This window comes from Paralichthys olivaceus, chromosome 10, assembly GCF_024713975.1.
Source record: "Paralichthys olivaceus isolate ysfri-2021 chromosome 10, ASM2471397v2, whole genome shotgun sequence".
Lineage (NCBI taxonomy): Eukaryota > Metazoa > Chordata > Actinopteri > Pleuronectiformes > Paralichthyidae > Paralichthys > Paralichthys olivaceus.
The window spans coordinates 21,952,168-21,970,259 of NC_091102.1; the positions used below are offsets into that span (position 1 = coordinate 21,952,168).

The 18,092-nt window shown below is 40.5% G+C and overlaps 1 protein-coding gene across 1 annotated transcript; it reads left to right on the top strand.

Annotated features, from left to right (window-relative positions):
- The first annotated feature begins 825 nt into the window (after positions 1 to 825).
- Positions 826 to 16,913, top strand: pgap1 (post-GPI attachment to proteins inositol deacylase 1). Its single transcript, XM_020099728.2, has 26 exons — positions 826 to 1,098; positions 2,604 to 2,757; positions 3,344 to 3,519; positions 4,047 to 4,218; positions 4,482 to 4,642; positions 4,789 to 4,841; positions 4,948 to 5,014; positions 5,120 to 5,225; positions 6,382 to 6,440; positions 6,609 to 6,692; positions 7,153 to 7,199; positions 7,367 to 7,418; positions 7,496 to 7,573; positions 8,282 to 8,357; positions 8,530 to 8,603; positions 8,684 to 8,735; positions 8,819 to 8,885; positions 8,970 to 9,075; positions 9,184 to 9,222; positions 9,392 to 9,576; positions 9,767 to 9,997; positions 10,133 to 10,268; positions 10,449 to 10,499; positions 10,721 to 10,932; positions 11,425 to 11,529; positions 11,620 to 16,913. Exons 1-26 carry the CDS (start codon positions 934 to 936, stop codon positions 11,756 to 11,758), a joined length of 2,847 nt encoding a protein of 948 aa, XP_019955287.2. The 5' UTR covers positions 826 to 933; the 3' UTR covers positions 11,759 to 16,913.
- The last annotated feature ends 1,179 nt before the right edge of the window (positions 16,914 to 18,092 follow it).

An 18,092-nucleotide genomic window follows, 5' to 3' on the forward strand; every position in this document is an offset into this window, starting at 1 on the left:
CAGTGTTATGTGTAGGTCTAATAAATTAAGCATGGCAGTCTAATCCTATAGGAGCATAACTAAGGGCTGACCTGAGCCAGCCCTAACTATAAACTCTATCAAAGAGGAAAGTCTTAATTCTACTCTTAAAAGCGAACCCATTTGTGGAAGTACAAATTCCCTGGTTGGTGTTTCACGTTTAAAACTCATGGTATCCCCCTTACAAAGACTGGCCTCTTCCCCCATCTGCACCATGCTCTGGCTTCAGAGAGAGCTTCACTTCCTCCAACACTCACTTATAACTTTTTGTAGAAAATAAAAAAAACAATAGTTCATATTTTACCTTGTACTTTCATTATCAATTCTCTGATAATTTACTCACTGTAAATGTTCTAAATGTGAAAACAATACAACCAACATGATTATTGCAACATGTCGAATTTGAATGTTGGGGTTTACGGACACTCGGACGACACCACAGGAGCAGTATGGTGGCATTTTATGTGTATCGTGTTGTTTTTCTACATTCCTACACCCTGAAACTCCAAAAGTGTTTTGCGGACTCAAACACTTTCACCCACCCCTCAGAAACAGTGGTGAGTAGATAGTGAGTGAATTTTAATATGTGGGTGAACTATCCCTTTAAATAAAACTGTTTTGCAGTTTGTGTCTCTTTGGAAAAAAGAAAGAATAAAGAACATAAATTAAAGCAATTAAATTTACATTTATCATTTCCTTGAACGTGACGCGTCACTCACTGATCGCTCTCCTATTGGTCACTTTGCTCGGTTCTCTCCTCCCATTGGCCGGGCTACCTGCCAATCAGCACGGATTGTTCAACGAGTAGTTCCTGTTGTGGGGTTGAGCCGGTGAGCGTGTCAGTCAGTCAGACAGACAGACAGACAGACAGTCAGACAGACAGACAGTCAGACGTGCTGGGAGCATGAAGGCTGAATGAGATGTGAAAGCCGGAGGAAGGAGCGAACCATGAAAGTCGCCTCTGTGGTCGTATACGGGGTCGCGCTGGGGCTCCTGGCGGTCGGCCTGCGAGAGCTGCTGACTGGCTTCGAGGAGAACAGATGCAGTATGACCTACATGTTTGAATACCCAGAGTACAGGGTGAGTGCACAGGCGCTGGTTTGTACCTCACACCACTGCGAGAACAGGCCGAATGGGAGCTCGTGGAGAACACAGCTGGCTGAGTGGCTCCGTTGTTCTTTTAGCTCCACTCTGAACAGACGAAATACATTGTCACTGTAAAAGATGCGTTCAAAGCTACTTCCTGGATTGAGAGCTGCTAACGTCACCTGACGGACAGGTTTCTGTTTACACCTGCACCTGTTGTTTGCTACACGCTGAGTAGATTAGCCCAAACTAGCCAGGTTAAAAGCCATGGATCAGATCCCGATCTTTCAATCCTCTCAGCAGGTCACCCGGCAGATACGGACGTGTGTTTGTTTAGATCAGTGATTCCATGTCCTCTGTTTCACAGATGGAAGCAGGGCACTGTATCAGTCTGACTCCCCACAGGAGATCATGAGGGGGAGAAAAAGAGCCCCACGTATCTAGAAAATGATCTCTGGCCTTGTGTGTGTGGTTGATGGACATGGTCTGTACAGTCAGTGTTGGTGTTGGTGATGGCAGCAGGGCAGAGAGCAAATCATGATCAATCAGAATTTATTTGTCTAGCCCATTTTCACAAATAATATAAGATCAGACTTTATTAATCCCGAGGGAAATTCTTGTGCCTGCTTGATCCAGATTATCATAACACAATATGTAGTAGAGTACAGAGACTAAAAAAATAGTTTAAGTCTAAAGAATATAAGTGAAAATAAAGATAAAAGAAAAATGGGAATGAAATGAAAATATAAGGTGTGTCAGGAGTAAGGGCGTAGTGCCTAACAGCAATAATAATAGAAATTACAACAAAACAATGGAACATAAAATAAGTATGTTACGTGAGAAAGTAAAATTTTAACAGGGAGAAAAAACAAAAACCTAGAAACAAATAGCAAGTATGATATTTGAATCAAGGTGGGGACAACACTGCAGAGGTGAAAAACACATTTGACAGAACTTCTTCTTCTTCATCTCTCGGCTGCTCCCTTTTCGGGGTCGCCACAGCGGCCTCATCTGCCAATATATCCACTAACCCTCCTATTTGTGATCCGCATGTTTGTTTTGGCACAAGTATTACACCGGATGCCCTTCCTGATGCAACCCTCACCATTTATCTGGGCATTTGAATACTTTGAACAGGTTTTATTTCTTGTCTGTATTATAGGGGAATGATAGTGTTTAAGGCGAATGGACCATTATGAAATTTTTCCAACTTCAAAGTGACAACTAATCTCATAATTCTTCTCATATGGAACAAATGCAGATGTACTCCTACAATTATACAGTACATGTACCATTAAAGGTCTGGACTTTCTTGGTACAGATGAAGAATCTACGACCTTACAGGAGGTTGTTGACCATCATATTACTTCTCATGTAAATCTTAAATGAGCTCTATGGAGTAATTAACTCATGGAAGTATTTTTAAACATGGCTTTGAGCTAAGGTTAATGAACTGTATGTGTTTTAATGTAAGTTTGGAACTTCCAATCTGTTCACAGCGAGTGGCCTTGCCTCGGCGTGTTGCCAGACTGTACCCAGCGTACGGGCTCTACCTTTATGGAGAGGGTCTATATGCCCAGGAGACCCGAGCACTTAAACTCACTGGCGCCCCTGTGCTCTTCTTGCCTGGAAATGCTGGCAGTTACAAACAAGGTTAGTGCACAAAGTCAGTTGCAGCTTTATTGAAGATTGTCCCAAGACAGTTTCGGTATTTACATTAAAATCGGCAAATACTGGTGACTTTCTTTCTTAATAAATTGACATGCTTAGGTTGTTTAAGGACATTAAAGACTAGCAGAACACTAAACTAGAGAAGAATCAGTCAGGAAGGATAAGGAGAGAGCAAATGGCCACCACATGCAAAAACATTGTCCATTGCACCTGTTGATGTTGATGCTGAAATTGATTCACAAACACTTGTGCTTCCTAAATGGACACATTGATATCCTTGAAATTTAACTGACTTGGTGTTGCACTGTGACAATCAAGTTTTCCTTTTTATTTTTTTTGATATATATATATATCTATATATACTGTATATATATAAAATAATTGATTGTAAAGTAGTATTAATGCTGAAAATATGGTGGTGACCTGTTTAGCATTAGCATTGATCCCAAAGTCCACATCTGATTTCACTGAACTTTTCATACCTAATGCTATCAGTAAAACCACACAGCCTTCTATTATTATTTTTACTGTTCAACACCAACAGACGTCTTCTTCTCTTTTGTTGTAGCTCGCTCCCTGGGCTCGGTGGCCCTCAGGAAGGCTGAAAACATGGAGGGAGGTCTCCACTTCAATGTGTTCACCGTGGACTTCAATGAGGAGCTGGTTGCGCTTTACGGTGGCAGTTTGCTCCAGCAGACACACTTTCTGCATGAGAGCATTAAGGCCATCCTAAGGCTGTACAAGGTTAGACCTAAAATATTATTTATATGTCAGAGAGGGTTACTTTTTGCTGCAGGTGTTATATTTCACTGCCAGGGATACATATCATTTTCCATCACCCTCTAAATTTACATGTGTTGGCATTCAGTTAAACTTTTCAAACTGCACGTTGTGCTGTCATGAAAAAAAGTAGACAAATTCCTGAGACGCCACTACGAGAGTGCAATCAAGATGCACAGTTTAAATGAAGTACAGTATATTACACTCCTATGTACAGCCCATTTAAAGATTGTCTATTAAAGCACAGGGAATCAGACATCAGTATATTACATGGGTTGAGCATGTAACATTTGCAAACAGAGGTGGGTTGGGATAAATGCTTGTTAACACAAGTAAACCCTTAGAAATTAGGTTTAAAAGCAACATGAGATAACTAAGAGACCTTGGATCAAGAGGTCAAATCATTTGCGCTCACACGATATGTGCATTGATCACGGTTATCTACTTTGGTCATGGTTTTTAACCGTCTTCTACCTTTCTGGATTTGCCAGCATCTGAAGACCCCTCCCCCGAGTGTGGTGCTTGTGGGCCATTCCATGGGAGGAGTGGTGGCTCGGGCTCTGTTCACTTTGCCCCGTTTTAACACCAATCTGGTCAGCCTGATCATTACCCAGGCCTCTCCTCACCTGGCTCCAGTACTGGCCCTGGACCCATACCTGCTGGGTAAGAACAACTCTCATGCTGAGTCACTGGTACATTGACACTGTTGGCACTGAGTTATGTCCTCATTTCATGCAGAGACAGCAGTTGTTTCCATCCTACTTAGGAGGAGACACTCATCTGTAAAATGTGTTGGTCTGTAAACAGTTCCCCCCGTAGGGAACCTAAAGTGAAGATTTAAATGTGGTCCGTGTGATTGTAATATAAAAACTATGTGGTGGATATAAGCGACAGTTTTTCCTCATCTTTGTTCCTGTTGTTTTCAGATTTCTACTCTGCAGTGAGAAAGAAATGGGTGAACCAGGCGAACAAACTCAGAAACATCACAGTCCTGTCCGTTGGGGGCGGTTACCGTGACTACCAGGTCCGGTCTGGTCTAACATCCCTGCCGTGTCCTTCAGGAGACCCCAATAAGTTGTCACTGGTGGTAAGATCTGTTTCTGGATTGGTATGATGACTGAGCCTCTCTCATGGACATTAAGAACTGAGCAAACAAAAGGAGCAGGTCCAAATTTAGTTCTGAATTTAGAGGAGAATGACCCTGCACTACTCTGTCTTCTTATTTTTATCAAGGCAACTGCAGTTCCCCGGACATGGGTGTCAACCGACCACCTCTCCATTGTTTGGTAAAAGCTATGACATTATGTTTGTTCAGACTATCTATTATCCTGAACATTTATTTAAATATTATTCAGGTCATTCGTATGCATTGTGTATTACTTTGTGTTCCAGGTGTAAAGAGCTTGTTCTTGCCACTGTCAGGGCATTCTTCGACCTCATTGATCCTGAAACCAGACAGGTCAGAGCAAACACGCTAATCACCTATTTATCAAAGCCAATGAAATGTCACATCTCTCATATCTCACCTTATCTGTTGTCAAACTAATCAGTGTGTTCTTATTAGTTCACAGAGAATCAGGAGAAGAAAATAGCCGTACTAAACCATCACTTCATCAGACATCCTGTCAGGATGGTGGGAGAGACTCACGACGCGTCCATCTCAACCTTAGGTCAGAGAAACACTTCCATCAAGAGGCTGGAATAAACAGATACAGTCATTTATTTAATCAGATCACCATCTTGTTCAGGTTCTTTTAGACCAGGGGTGGGCAAACTTTTTGGCCCAAAGGCCACATTAGATTTTAGATGGGCCACTAGTACTAGTTTATGAAGGAAAAAATTAACTAACACAATAAATTACATTTGAAATCAGTTTCTCCCAAAGTAATGAAAATAAACTCACCCTGTGTGCTTTCTTTAATGGGAACAGTGCTGCTGGTCACCCTTTTTCGCAAGTGCATCAAAGTCCAGTGTAATATTTGATGTGGCTATTCGCAGGACAGAGCTCAAGTGTTCATCAGTGACATTTTTTGTCTTTGTCCATTTGCTCAATACGGCCAGTCACTGTTCTGCATGATAAGTTTATGTTTTCAAATGTATCTATCTATCAAATTTATTTTAGAGACTTGTTGTCTCCACCATACATTCCTTAAAAAAGCCTTCAGAGAAAGGCTTGCTCGCTTCGCTAAATTATTTGACAATAGATAACTTGTCTTTGTGCTGGACACCTGAATTGCAGAATGTCGAGCTTGTAAATTGGCTGCTGCCTTGAAGCTGTGCTCGACCTTTCATGGGATGACAAGTTGCTATGATAGATTGCGTACACGGTGGAAAAGTGTTGGCTGATGTTTTATCTTTGAATACAGCCAGGCCATCTAGACATATCCGACATATGGCCTTTGATAAGATTTTCTTAAAACCTGGAACTTGAATTTTCTCTTCTTTGGTCTGCTCAATTTGGGGATTGCTGCTTAATTCAAGATGCAGATCTAGTCAGGTGAAGAGATGAGTGACTCTTGTTCTCTACATTAGAAAAGGTTGGTTGTATTTGCAGCGTGCCATCTAGCAGAACCAACATTCCTAACATCAGGCAGGAACAAATTATGTTAAATGATGTGGCCCTAGGGCCGTAGATTGCCCACCCCCAATTTAGACAGTCACTGAGCCATATCTTTACATGTGCTTCAAATTGTTATACTGTATTTTTAACATTTGGAGTTTTTGTTTACTTTATGAAGCAAAGTGAACTGCAGTTTTACATTAGTAAAGAATCAAATATCTTAACACATATTGTCCTGTTCTTTCACTTTGTCTCAATTTTTCTAGATTTTCCTGATGTGTGGAGTGAAGTGAACACACTGCGTCTGGCTTACAGCACACCGAAGGTACCAGATGTAGTAATATTTACTGCTTTACCATTGCAATTTACAGAATTTTTTTTTTTTCAATGCAATACATGGCCTGGTTTTTTAATAAATGATCTAAGATATAATGCCCTGATACCGACAGAACAGCAATTTCCAGTAGTGTGCAGTGTTGCTCTCTGTCTACAGGAAGGACAGGTGAAATATTTCATGTTTGCCCTGTCGAGTCGCAGGAAAGCCTACAGCCATTTCTACTGCCGGAGCAGCAACCTGGTGAGTTTTCACCACTGTTGTGTTTTCATCCCTTTTGGTTTTGAGCTACAGGCGTTGCAATGCTTTATTTCTCTAAGCTGATTTCAGTATTCTGAATTATCACTCACATCTCAGACGAATGCATACAGTGGCTTCATGAGGTGTTCTCATTTTATTATGGATTATTTAGTGTCAAACATTTTAATTTGATCAATTTCCAGTTAAATCAATAACAACAAAAAGTGAAAACTGAAGCCATTGTATGTACAGTGAAGTCCAAAAGCTACACATTCAGTGAAACTAAACTAATTGGTGTATTATATGAAAATCCAGATAGAATATGACATTACTGGTTGTTTAAGTTAAAGGTACAGTATGTCTGGTCCTGTATCACTGAACATGTTAGTTCTCGTCTGTTAACAAATATGAAGACACAAGAGTAAAGAAATACATGTGATTCTGATGTAGTGTTGTCCAACAGGAGATGACTAGCTGGGTTTATGGCTGTGTGCACAAGAATGGTTCATGGTAAGAATAACATTGAAAAGTATCTCTTCTTTCCGCTTATGTCTTCAATCAAAGTCTTTTTGCCCATCCTGATTTTTCTGCATTTATTCAAGAGAAAATGTAAGTCTGTTTATGGTAATGTTTGAAGACGTTTCTGTTGTGCTTCGTTTGTGTACTGAAATTTGCAGTCTACATGCTGTTGATCTATCTGTGGGAACTGAGCTGCTGCCACCATACAAGGTAATTATCCTTCAGACGCCCTCCTGACTAGTCTGAGCTGCTATCGTTTGCCCCTAACTGTGTGTTCTTGTCCTCAGGTCCTGATTTTGAGTCTCAGTGATTTGTCTTCAGTTAGTCATCTAGTTGTTTCGGCCTCCAACCTCAATGGCAAACAGGTACTACCATCTTGGATGAATGATACAGTCATTGAAAATGCAAACCTAACACAGATGCAGTATATTGGTATAGGTGTAGAAATGGTGCCATCAAATAGTTTGTCCATTAGATGGCGCTCCAGCAATACTCTGAGCCCTGTCTGCAGCACATGTAGCAGAGTACACATCCCAGCTGAGCACACAGTGGGGCAGAGTCGAGCAGTGTCTTCATCGTAAGTTGATACTTACGTGTAATACATTGCTGATGAACAGTGAACCCATCATTTTCCCCTGTTATCACACTTTTGCTGTGTAAGTGACGTATCTAGCCAGCTATAGTTATTCAGCACAGTCAGTAAGGTAGCAGGTAGACAGTTAAAGCAGCAGAGCATCTCTTATTATTCATTCTGCAGCTCAGCACACAGCGGCGTCCTTGTGGACTGAGTCTATGGTTGTAGTTGGTAGGTGAAATACTGCAAAGTGAATAATCAACCACATCTTTTACTTTCCTGTCACAACTGTCATTGTTTATCTCAGTAATCACACATGTTTAATACATTAACCAGCTAGTTTTTTTTAGCTGAATGCTAACATCAGCAGGCTTTGAATCTAGATTCAAACAGCTCAAAAAAATTGCTCATAGCGTATAAAAGACTAAGTCAATACATCTAATGGTCCAGGAAGCAGAAACAGAAGATGTTACCCATACAAATTTGATCTGTTCCTCAGTTTACGGTGGAGTGTGAATGGCAAAGACAAGAATCTCAGACTCTGTCTGTCCCAGTACCACATGTCCTGTCCTTCGGTGAGTTATCTGACCTAAATATAAACAGATTTTTATTAAGACCTTAAGGAAGTATGTCAAATTGTGAAAAAGGGGCATAATATGTCCCCATTAACTGATGAGGCTGATTGTCAAAGCTCTATGTGGAAACACAAGCTCAGTGTGTTTGTTGTTGTTTGTGTTGGTTCTGCAGGTTTGACTTTCAGCGACATTACGGTCAACTCTTCTGGACTTCTACACACCATCAAGCTTCATCACTTTCACCAGGTAGCTTTCATTACTTAATGCAGCCTCAGTATCCCTGTTCCTACTGTGTCACCACATGTTGAACACCTCTGTGTCTTTAGGTCTATCAGGCATTCAGAATTAATGTTGCAAGCCAATGCAAAGTACATAAAGGTAAGTCTGATTTAATATATATGGAGGTACTTTTTCTAATGCAGGAGCTGAAATGTGACATAATTACTGTATTTGTTCTGTAGATAGATTGTCCAATGTGTACAGAATAATGGTGCCATGGTTTCGAGAGGACTCTTTAACCACAGTCAGGTTAGTTAAGTTAGTGTCATTCTCCAGGCATCTCCTATGTGACACACTTATTGCCATTATGACTTGATGTGATCTGTTCACCAGTGTGCCGTCAGTTACTGAGATCTCAGGGATGCTCCACACAAGTCGCCCAGACAACACATCAGGTGTCCTCCTTCAGCTTCACACTGCCCCCAACTGCCAGTACAAGGTACTACTCATATCTGCAGTAGGAAAACTGCAGTCTCTCTTTCACACATCCTGATGACAATTTATCATGTAAAACCTTTTTTTTAATTATTTTTTCCTTCTGATTCAGGTTTCAATAAGGACTTCATTGCCCAGGGTGCTTGGGCAGGTACTACATTGCACACTAAGTGTCTTTGTTCTGTTTGATTGGGTAACAGACCAGGCATCTGATGATAAATCATGTTAAACCATCTTTAAACAAAAATGGCAACTATACATACAATAGTTATTTGTCATGAATAAATAGTGATTCTGATCTGGTGTCTTTTATCTGACAGATCCTGAGGTTCTGTGGTCCTATGGTACCAGTTTACACAGCTGTAACTCTGCTGCTGGCCTGTGGGGGGCAGCTGTCAACCATCCTGAAGTCGAGGCGAGCTGCAGACATGAGCCAGGTGGTGGGCAAAGGCCTGCAGCCTCATAAAGTCAACCTGCCCGTTTATGTTCTGCACATCTTACTTAGGTAGGCTTTGGAAGAATGTGAAAGTCTATTCCTCACCTTGGAAACAGACATTGACAGCGTTACCAGGTTTTTTCCAAGGATTCCAATCTATCCCACAACCCTCTGTCTTTAAAAGGGATGTTATAAAAGTATAAAAGCTGAATATTTTCATGTTTTCTTGCTAATCCTCCTCTTCCCTCCACTGCCTCAGCTGTAGCCGCTTTCAAGAGTTCTGGTCCATTTTATGCCTCCCCCCCATGGATGTTCTGCCTGCATCTTTTCCTGATGCAATGTTTCATAATGGCGAGATACTAGTTGAAGAATGGCCCCACCTCCTGTCCCCTCTGCTGTACATTTTGGGGGCAGCTGTGGCATACTGGGGGAGCACACTGCTCCGTCTAATTATGCGGCTGATCTCATTAATATTGGCGCCACTACACAGGTATGTCTGGACAGTTGAACAGTTGAGTATGTGATTTGTAACTGTAATTGAGTGGTCTTTAGGCTGAATAATATGTTAGCACGTCTGTCCTTTAATGGCATCCCTCCTCTTTTTTCATTTTCTCTTTTCCTGCAGACCATCTGTCTCTAGAGACTGTGGCACCCTGCGACTGCGGACCCAGCTCCTCATCGCCCTCTGTCTGACAGTTATCGGCGGGATTTCCTGTGGAGCGTTTTCAGTCTTTGCTGCTTTTTTGCTTCACCTTTATAGGGTGAGTTTTAAGATGTGGTGAAATGAGAGGAGAGCCCCTGACCTGTGAGCAATAGTTGTTTTAATACCAGTGTTGGCTTTTTGATTTGATTTTGATGAACTGGGACTGCACATGCAAATACTGCAAGCAGACAATATTTACAGATTATGTTGCTTGTTCTTTTTTACTTTGCATGCTCAGGTGCTACGGCTACAAATGACAGAGAGGTCTTTGAGTCACATGCTGAATCTGGTAAGATTTTTAACTTGTACTGTTTGGTCTAATCACACCACTTGATGAACCAGCACCAGTTATATCACCTAATGTTGGTATTGAGGATGCTTATGGTGTGAATGCAGAGCTCGGGTTCAAAAGCTTGCAGAAGATTATACTGAATACACATATAATGCAATTGTATCCCTGTGGTATTAAATGGGAAAGTCTTTTGATTCTCCCACAATGTCGCAATCCAGGCGCCCCAGAAGCACAAAGAAGCTGAGAACGGCACAGTCAACGTTGAGTGCTTGAGCAGGTCGAAAGAATGTAACGGCACCCCCCTGCTGTCTGAGTGTGCACTGGAGGAGGTGAGGGATGATCTACAGCTCCACCTCTGCCTATCAGCACTCTTCACGCTACCTGTCATGCTCAGTACACCATCACTCATCCACTGGATCCGCAACCTGAGGTACTGTATTAGCATAACATGAATGAAGTATATAAGAGACCATTAAGAGAACCTGCACTGCTGAAGTATCTTCATGTAAGACACCAAAGTCTGTCTTTTAAACCCCAACAAAGCTTAGTGGCACCACATATTTATTTATAAATGCTTATTATGCACAGTACTAAAGCAAAACTACCACAGTGGTCTCTAGTTTACCAGATTTCTTGGATTCGTTTGGACCCTGGACCTACATCAAGTAATCTGCAATTTCCAGATAATCCCACATTTTATGTATGTAGCCTTATAAATGGATTCTTTAATTGTTAACAAATACTGCTGTCAAATCTTATGTTGCAGCAAGGGTGCGGATGTGTTGCTAAACTTCACCTCTGATTCATTTGTAAAAAAAAGCTGAAAACCAAGTCAAGTGCATGGGGTAGTGGGGTCTTATAGAAGGTGAATGGCACTAGAAATGTATATCATCTGTTTAAACTACATTGTGATTCTCCATAGATATACCACCCAGTTGGACCCTGACCCTTGTTGGCCACACATTGTGCCTCTAGTTACTGTTTACATGCTGCTTATTAACTGCAACACGTTGAAACTTTACAACAGGTAGGATCACACCATCAACAACACAAACATTCCTTATTGTCTTTCTCGTCCTGTAACAATTGAATGTTAACTTGATCTTGATCTTTTCAGTAAACTACTGCCTCTGGCTTCCTGCCTCCCTCTGCCCTTGGCCATCACAATGGTGACCTTCTCTCCACTTCACCTCTACAGAGTCACCTACTTCCTGTTGCTGACACTCGTCCCTCTGGCGTTTTGTTGCCTGCTCTGACGGTATCTGGCTGGTTTCAGTCTTCGTCTCTACCATTACAAGCCTTCCTCTAAGTTACAGCCTGACTCTCTGCGGCTGGTTGAGGCTGATGTGTCAAGCTGCCATGGAGCAGAACTATAGACATATATAGCTTGGGGAACTGCCTGCTCAATGTTAGCATGAAAAGTTCTATGGCATTTACTCTGTATTTTTAAAATGAGGTGATGTAAAGGCCTTGGAACATTTGGTGCAAATATGGCTCCATTAGAATGACCTGAAACCAAGTTTGCCTTACTCTGTATATCTATAGCTCTGCCTTCAAGGAGCAAGAACTCCACAACCAGTGAAGCTACTTATACTAGAGACTCTCAAACAGGGTGTTAGTGTAAAATGAGCTGTTTTGTTTTTCTTGTTTCTCGTGTCTGAAGTGGCTTCTGTCACGGTAGTTGCCATGCTGTGAACTCTCACACTGCCTCCTGCTTAGCAAGGACAGTTGTGTTTAGCTGGAACCCACTGACTGTCGCAGCACTGTCACAAAACAAGTGGTGGTGCCCTAACTTTCATTCCACAAGGAAAGCCCAAAGTAATCATGTTTACAATTCCCTATAATCATTTTTGATACACGAAAATTTAGATTTGCACCGGAGATGTACCTGTGTAGGTTCCAGTGTGTCTCCTATTTTTCAGAAGAAATCATGATCTGCTCCATGTTCTTTACAACATAGAGGTGTAGCTCATTTTCATAAGGCTGGTCTGGCTGAGAGCAGTCAACTCCGAAGAATGTCCGCACAATTGAGTCCGAACTTTCTCCGGAGTTTGCCTTTCATACATGAACAACACGACAGGAGGTTCTCCACTCAGATGCGTTCACAACTACAGAGAAATCTCCAGAGCAGTCAGGTGAAGGGTGGTGCAGCAGAGGCAGGACGTAAAGTTTGAATTCCTCTGCGGACATGTTTCGTTTTCACTACATCGACACTGGCGTCGACCCTTATCACGAAAGCTCTCTTGATATCTTCTTCTACGTGTATGGCACCGCTTTTTTATCCTGATATATTTCTTTTCTTTTCCGCGTGTGTTGTGTTAGAGATGTCATCAACACACCCACGTGCTCGCAATGAATCCTGCAGAGGATCTGCTGTTTTCTCACTTTGGCTCATTCGAACATTCTCCAGAGTTTTTACCAGAGTCCGGCTCGGAGAAAGTCTAGAGGCTGTCAATTGGACATTTGTGTTCGCACATACAGCCCCTCTGGAGAATGTCTGGAGATTCTCCAAGTTCAGTGCATGTCTGAAAGCAGCTTTAGTTGTAGTTCACTATCGTCACTCCCACTTTCATTTACTTTTAAATACTCATTTTAAAGAAGTACCTGATAGATTTTTATAGACAAAAAACTAATACTGACATTTTCCTATCTGAAAGAATTCAGCCAAGAACGTCAATGATCTAAATTCCTCACGTTGTTGTGCGTGCACATCATTTCACAGCGCTACTTTTCTCAGTACACACACTCATGTCATGCTCACACCCAATCTGCTGCTCTGAAACAGTTTCATCATCTCGCTTCTTTTAAAAACGATTCAGAAGTTCAGAGGGTGGTGAGGACTTAGGCACCACTGTAACATTTGATGCAGAAGTCTCCCATGTCACACACCTCCCCCAGTCTGTGCCACTGTGGCAGTTATGTGTGGACAGTTTACTGTTATTACCCGACGGCCTCGTACACATCTGGTATCAACATGTGGTTTTTGTGATCTGATCTAATTTCAAGCGGACAGCTCTAAGTTCAGGTGTGAACGCACTCAGATCGGATATAGATCCGATCAAGCCAGGCCACATTAGGAGGCGGTCTGGGCCGCGTGTCCACATTCTTTCAGCAGTGTGAAGGCAAATCCATCCTGGGCCACATATGACGGACCTCCATATCAGGTGTCCTCCGACCTGCTGCAGTTTCACTATGATTTTAACACATTTTATCTCTTCTCGTTGATTTGTTTTTAACCACCGCCACAATATAAACACATCATCACATAATCATCAATACGTCCTTTAAATTGGTCAAATCTCAAGCCCGCGCTGACACAGTTTGTTTGTATAGAGCAGAGAGGTGGGATCCGGTCAAGAGACTCATGTTGGGCCACATTTTCATGCCAGGTGTGAACACAAGCTCTCAGAGCTGTCCACTTGTGATGTGATCACAAATAACACATGTTAATACAAGATGTGTACGGGGCCTAAAAGTTGATGAGGTTTTGGTAACATAATTGTACTCAACAGACAAAGTAGTCTATTGGAATGAGACAATTCTTAAATATTTACTTGTTTTTTTATGTTATGGTCAAGCCATGTTTTAACCACAGCTCAAGATAGCCTCCTATTATTACCTGTGCTTGTTGGTATTTTTATACAGTGCAGAAGGTGTATGATGTTGATGATGATTAGAAAGCACTACTTATCTACTTTCTCCAACCCTTGTATTTATGTTCAGTGGAAGATTAGGCGCTTCAATTAAAGGGAATTACGAACCTTTATAGCATAAGGGAAGTTTGCTACGGGATAATAATGGATTTTGTGTTTCATGTTTACAGCTTGTGTAACCTTGTGTGCTTAGCTAATGGCTGGTGCACAGGTGAATATTTATTACCAGGGAGTCTACCAACTTAATCCGTCCCAAAACTGCTGCTCTGTCTGTGTGGCATTTTGCAAACTGATGCCAGTCACACATTAGACAGTATAGCTCATCTTTAAGTTAACACAACAGGAAACTCTTGTGACCATTTGAATGTTTTTATTTCTTGTGTATAAAGAACACACAGATTTTGATACACTTAAGAGGATGAGGTGATATTTGAAACTGCCAACCTTTTTGGGATTTAAGTTGTTGTCTGCAAGTGTTTCATACCATCATGCTGATTTTTGGGTGGAGTGTGGTGTGTTCAAATGGCAAATAGGCCAATTCTTTTGCTCTTTGTATTCAGTTTTTATTTGCCAATGACTTTTTAACCCAGTTAACTTATAGTCAGAATGACGCTAATTTGCCATTAAAGTTGATAAAATCAGTTTCTTAAGTCTGTGTAATGTATTGTAACAGACCAGAGAGTCATAAGTAGGTGTTATGACAACTCATCATTCTGTGACATTTAATTGCAGAGGAAAAAATAGTATGGCCCTTAGTATAGCACATATCTCCCCTTAAATGCAATCAAGCTGCACCAAATTGCACATACTCATAGATATCAGTTTTGTGGTAATCCCTCCAGTTTGTATTATTTGTTGACGAACAAACAGACGGAAGTGAAAACAACTATGATGGAGTCATTGACTTTTTTGGTCTCATCTCAGAGTTAACTTTTAATTTATTTTATACCTCTCGTGTCTTATTATTCGTGCATTGTCTCACCTCAGTGAAGCAGCTGCTGTGCCTTTCTGCTTCCTCATGTCTGCATCCTCATGTCTGCATCCTCATGTCTGCATCCTCATGTCTGCATCTGTTTCATACCTGCCTGTCAGTTTCTAACCTTTCAGTGTACTGCCTAAATGATACAAAGGCCTACAGTGAATGTCATTGTACTTCACTGTTTCTGTGTGAATGTGTTGACTCACCAAAACACCCCTCAATATGATTTGTTTGAGATGTGTATGAGTTTATATTTACTAGATACGAATGACAGGTTCATTAGGGACCAGTTAAGGTTGACCTCCAGGCAAAGTGTACAATCATACATCAACATGCTTTTTAAAGACACCACAGTTGTTCCCACTGTGAATGTACCTGCACTGAATGTCTCTGTGTCTTTGAATTTATACGATACTAGTGGTGTAAGTGATCAGCTTGTCTGTTTGGTGCAGTTTTAGTGCTTTGAGATGCACATCGTCAGCCTCATTGTGAATTGGTGGCATATGCTACTTTGTAGAACAAAATACTAGCGACGAGAATTATGTTTCTTAATTGTGATTTATATCGGTGTTCACTGTGATAGTGTCGTTTCAGATGTTCAGACGTACACTTAGGGGTTTTCATTTTCTCACCAACTCTTGTCTAAGATGGAATTGGAATGTGTTGCATTTTAAAGTAAGAATTCTCCTTTTCACTAACACTCAACTTTAGATACTGCCATTTTAAAGCCAATATATTTATAGCCAAGTGTTGTAGCACAGCTGTGATACATTTCTCTGCTTTAACATTATTGTCATATATCTCTATTAAAACACCTCCAGCTCTACAACAAATCAAGTTTAACAAACGTGTAATAATTTATGAAAGTCATAACCTTTTTCTTTATAACATTACTTTTACAGTGTTAAACTGACTAAGTTATATATTTTAACAAGCAAAATATTGGTCTCATCTTAAATTCAGTCAGTAAAAGAATTTTTATAAAAAGAATTTAATTATTACTGTCTTGTTAAGATGCTTTACTGATAGTTGGTGAAAACAGCTTTTTAAAATAATAATCAATTATAAGAACAAATATCGGACTCTTATTTGCTTGATTGAACAAACACATTTCTAGAATCAAGTTTTTGACCAGACTTTCCTTTTTTTTTCATTTAAAATGTTGATTCCAAAGCTGAATCATCCACTCATAATCATGATTACATGATGTCCCTGCATTAAGTTAAGGTGCAGATGTAGTATGACAAGCACTGGACTCTATCAATACATTTAATAACCAAGTTTGTTGAAAACTGCCTAAATGTTCACTGTCATTTACTTTAAATAATGCAGAACATGTCAGCGATGTATCTGTTAATATGAAGTAATCATCATACTAAATGTTACTTCTGTCTGTAAGTGCTTTAAAATCTGGTAACTCTTTCAATTTCCTTTACTTTGCCTCTGCCTTGAGTGACTTTAAAACATGTAACCTCTGGCTAGCTGGTCTTTGTTGTGCAGAACACTTAGTCCTCTGGTATATGCTAATATACTGGTCTAGGTAGTTGGATGCAAAAAGTATAATGTAGGCCCCAAATCACAGCCAAGGGACTGTTTTCATTTCTATTTTTTGGTGGAGCTCTAGTGTGGAAGAGTATTTAATCCTCAGGTTGAAGCATTGTGTCAAAACAGATTGCTTTGATGTTTTTGTATTTTACATTTTTATCTGATTTTATTGTAAATGGGCAAACTGTGCAATTTTTTGGCACTGTTGTTGCTACAATAAAACTGAGAAAATAATTGTTGATTTTCATTCTTATATACATGTTATGGGTATGAGTATGAAATCATATGCCTTAATGCACTTAGGTAATGAGACCTCTGGGCAGGTTGAAAGAATTACACGATGTCATCAAAGTAACATATAACAAATAAAGATGTTCTAAAGGAAAAAAAAAATCTATTGGCATTGGCCCAGAAATGATCTTACACTTGTTTTGTCCAATCAGGATCCTTTATAACAATTATGACTGAACATTAATACCAAATTCAAATGTAATAATAAACCTTTTACACGATGACTCTTGCACCTGAAATTGGTCAATTTAATGTAAGTGCACAGTTGTATTTTTAAGTATTTGATTAATGATAAATGTTTATGGACTTTCATATATTTGATTATTCACAATCTAAATATCTTTTCACACAGTGCTTGGTAGAATTGTATTAGTTGTTGTCTTAAACCTAACCTGACCACAGCATCCATAACCAGTTATATTTCACTTTTATAAGGCTGATACCACCATGTCGTATGCTGTTTCATTTTTACTGAACAGATAACTTTCAGATAAAGTACCTCTTGGCCGTTGGGATGAAGTTTGGAGTGCGGCTGCAGATCTGCTGGCGGCCACTGGGGGGCCTCGTCTCCCTGCAACACCTGACTGAGTCCGCGTTCTGCGACAGATGAAAGTGAAGTGACAACACAAGTGAATGAATGTGTTTCCACAGGACCCTGCAGGGTTCATACAGGTGCAGCTGGTGGTGCTTTAGAAGCAGGGGCCCTGGCTGATTTGTCTGATAGGCCTTGACTGAAAACTACAGTCATTCATGCTGGATCGGTGACATGTGGACTCTACTGCATTCAGCAATTTACCCATTTTAAAAGAAATGACATCTTTGCAGGATGGACCCTTTCAGAGTGATGTGTATATGGGATCGGTTCATAGTTAAGAGTTATTATAGATGCATCAACGTATAAGCAAGATTTGACTGTAGTTAAGGGGTTAAATATGGAACACTATTATATTAGTCATATATGTTGATGTGCAAACCAGTAGCTATGGCTGCCATTCATATAGTATAATGTCATTTTGCACTTGAAACTGGACAGTTCTTAAAAAATACTACAGCATCTAATAACCACGTGAAGTGAAGGACATGCGTGTGTGCGCAGCTCTCGTCGGATGATGCATTGTTCCA

Excerpts from the sequence above, each read along its gene's own strand:
- pgap1 (XM_020099728.2), top strand. The coding sequence starts at position 934 with ATGAGATGTGAAAGCCGGAGGAAGGAGCGAACCATGAAAGTCGCCTCT. Across the intron at positions 8,358-8,529 it reads ACCACATGTCCTGTCCTTCG|GTTTGACTTTCAGCGACATT; the intron begins GTGAGTTATCTG and ends TTGGTTCTGCAG. Across the intron at positions 8,886-8,969 it reads GACTCTTTAACCACAGTCAG|TGTGCCGTCAGTTACTGAGA; the intron begins GTTAGTTAAGTT and ends TCTGTTCACCAG.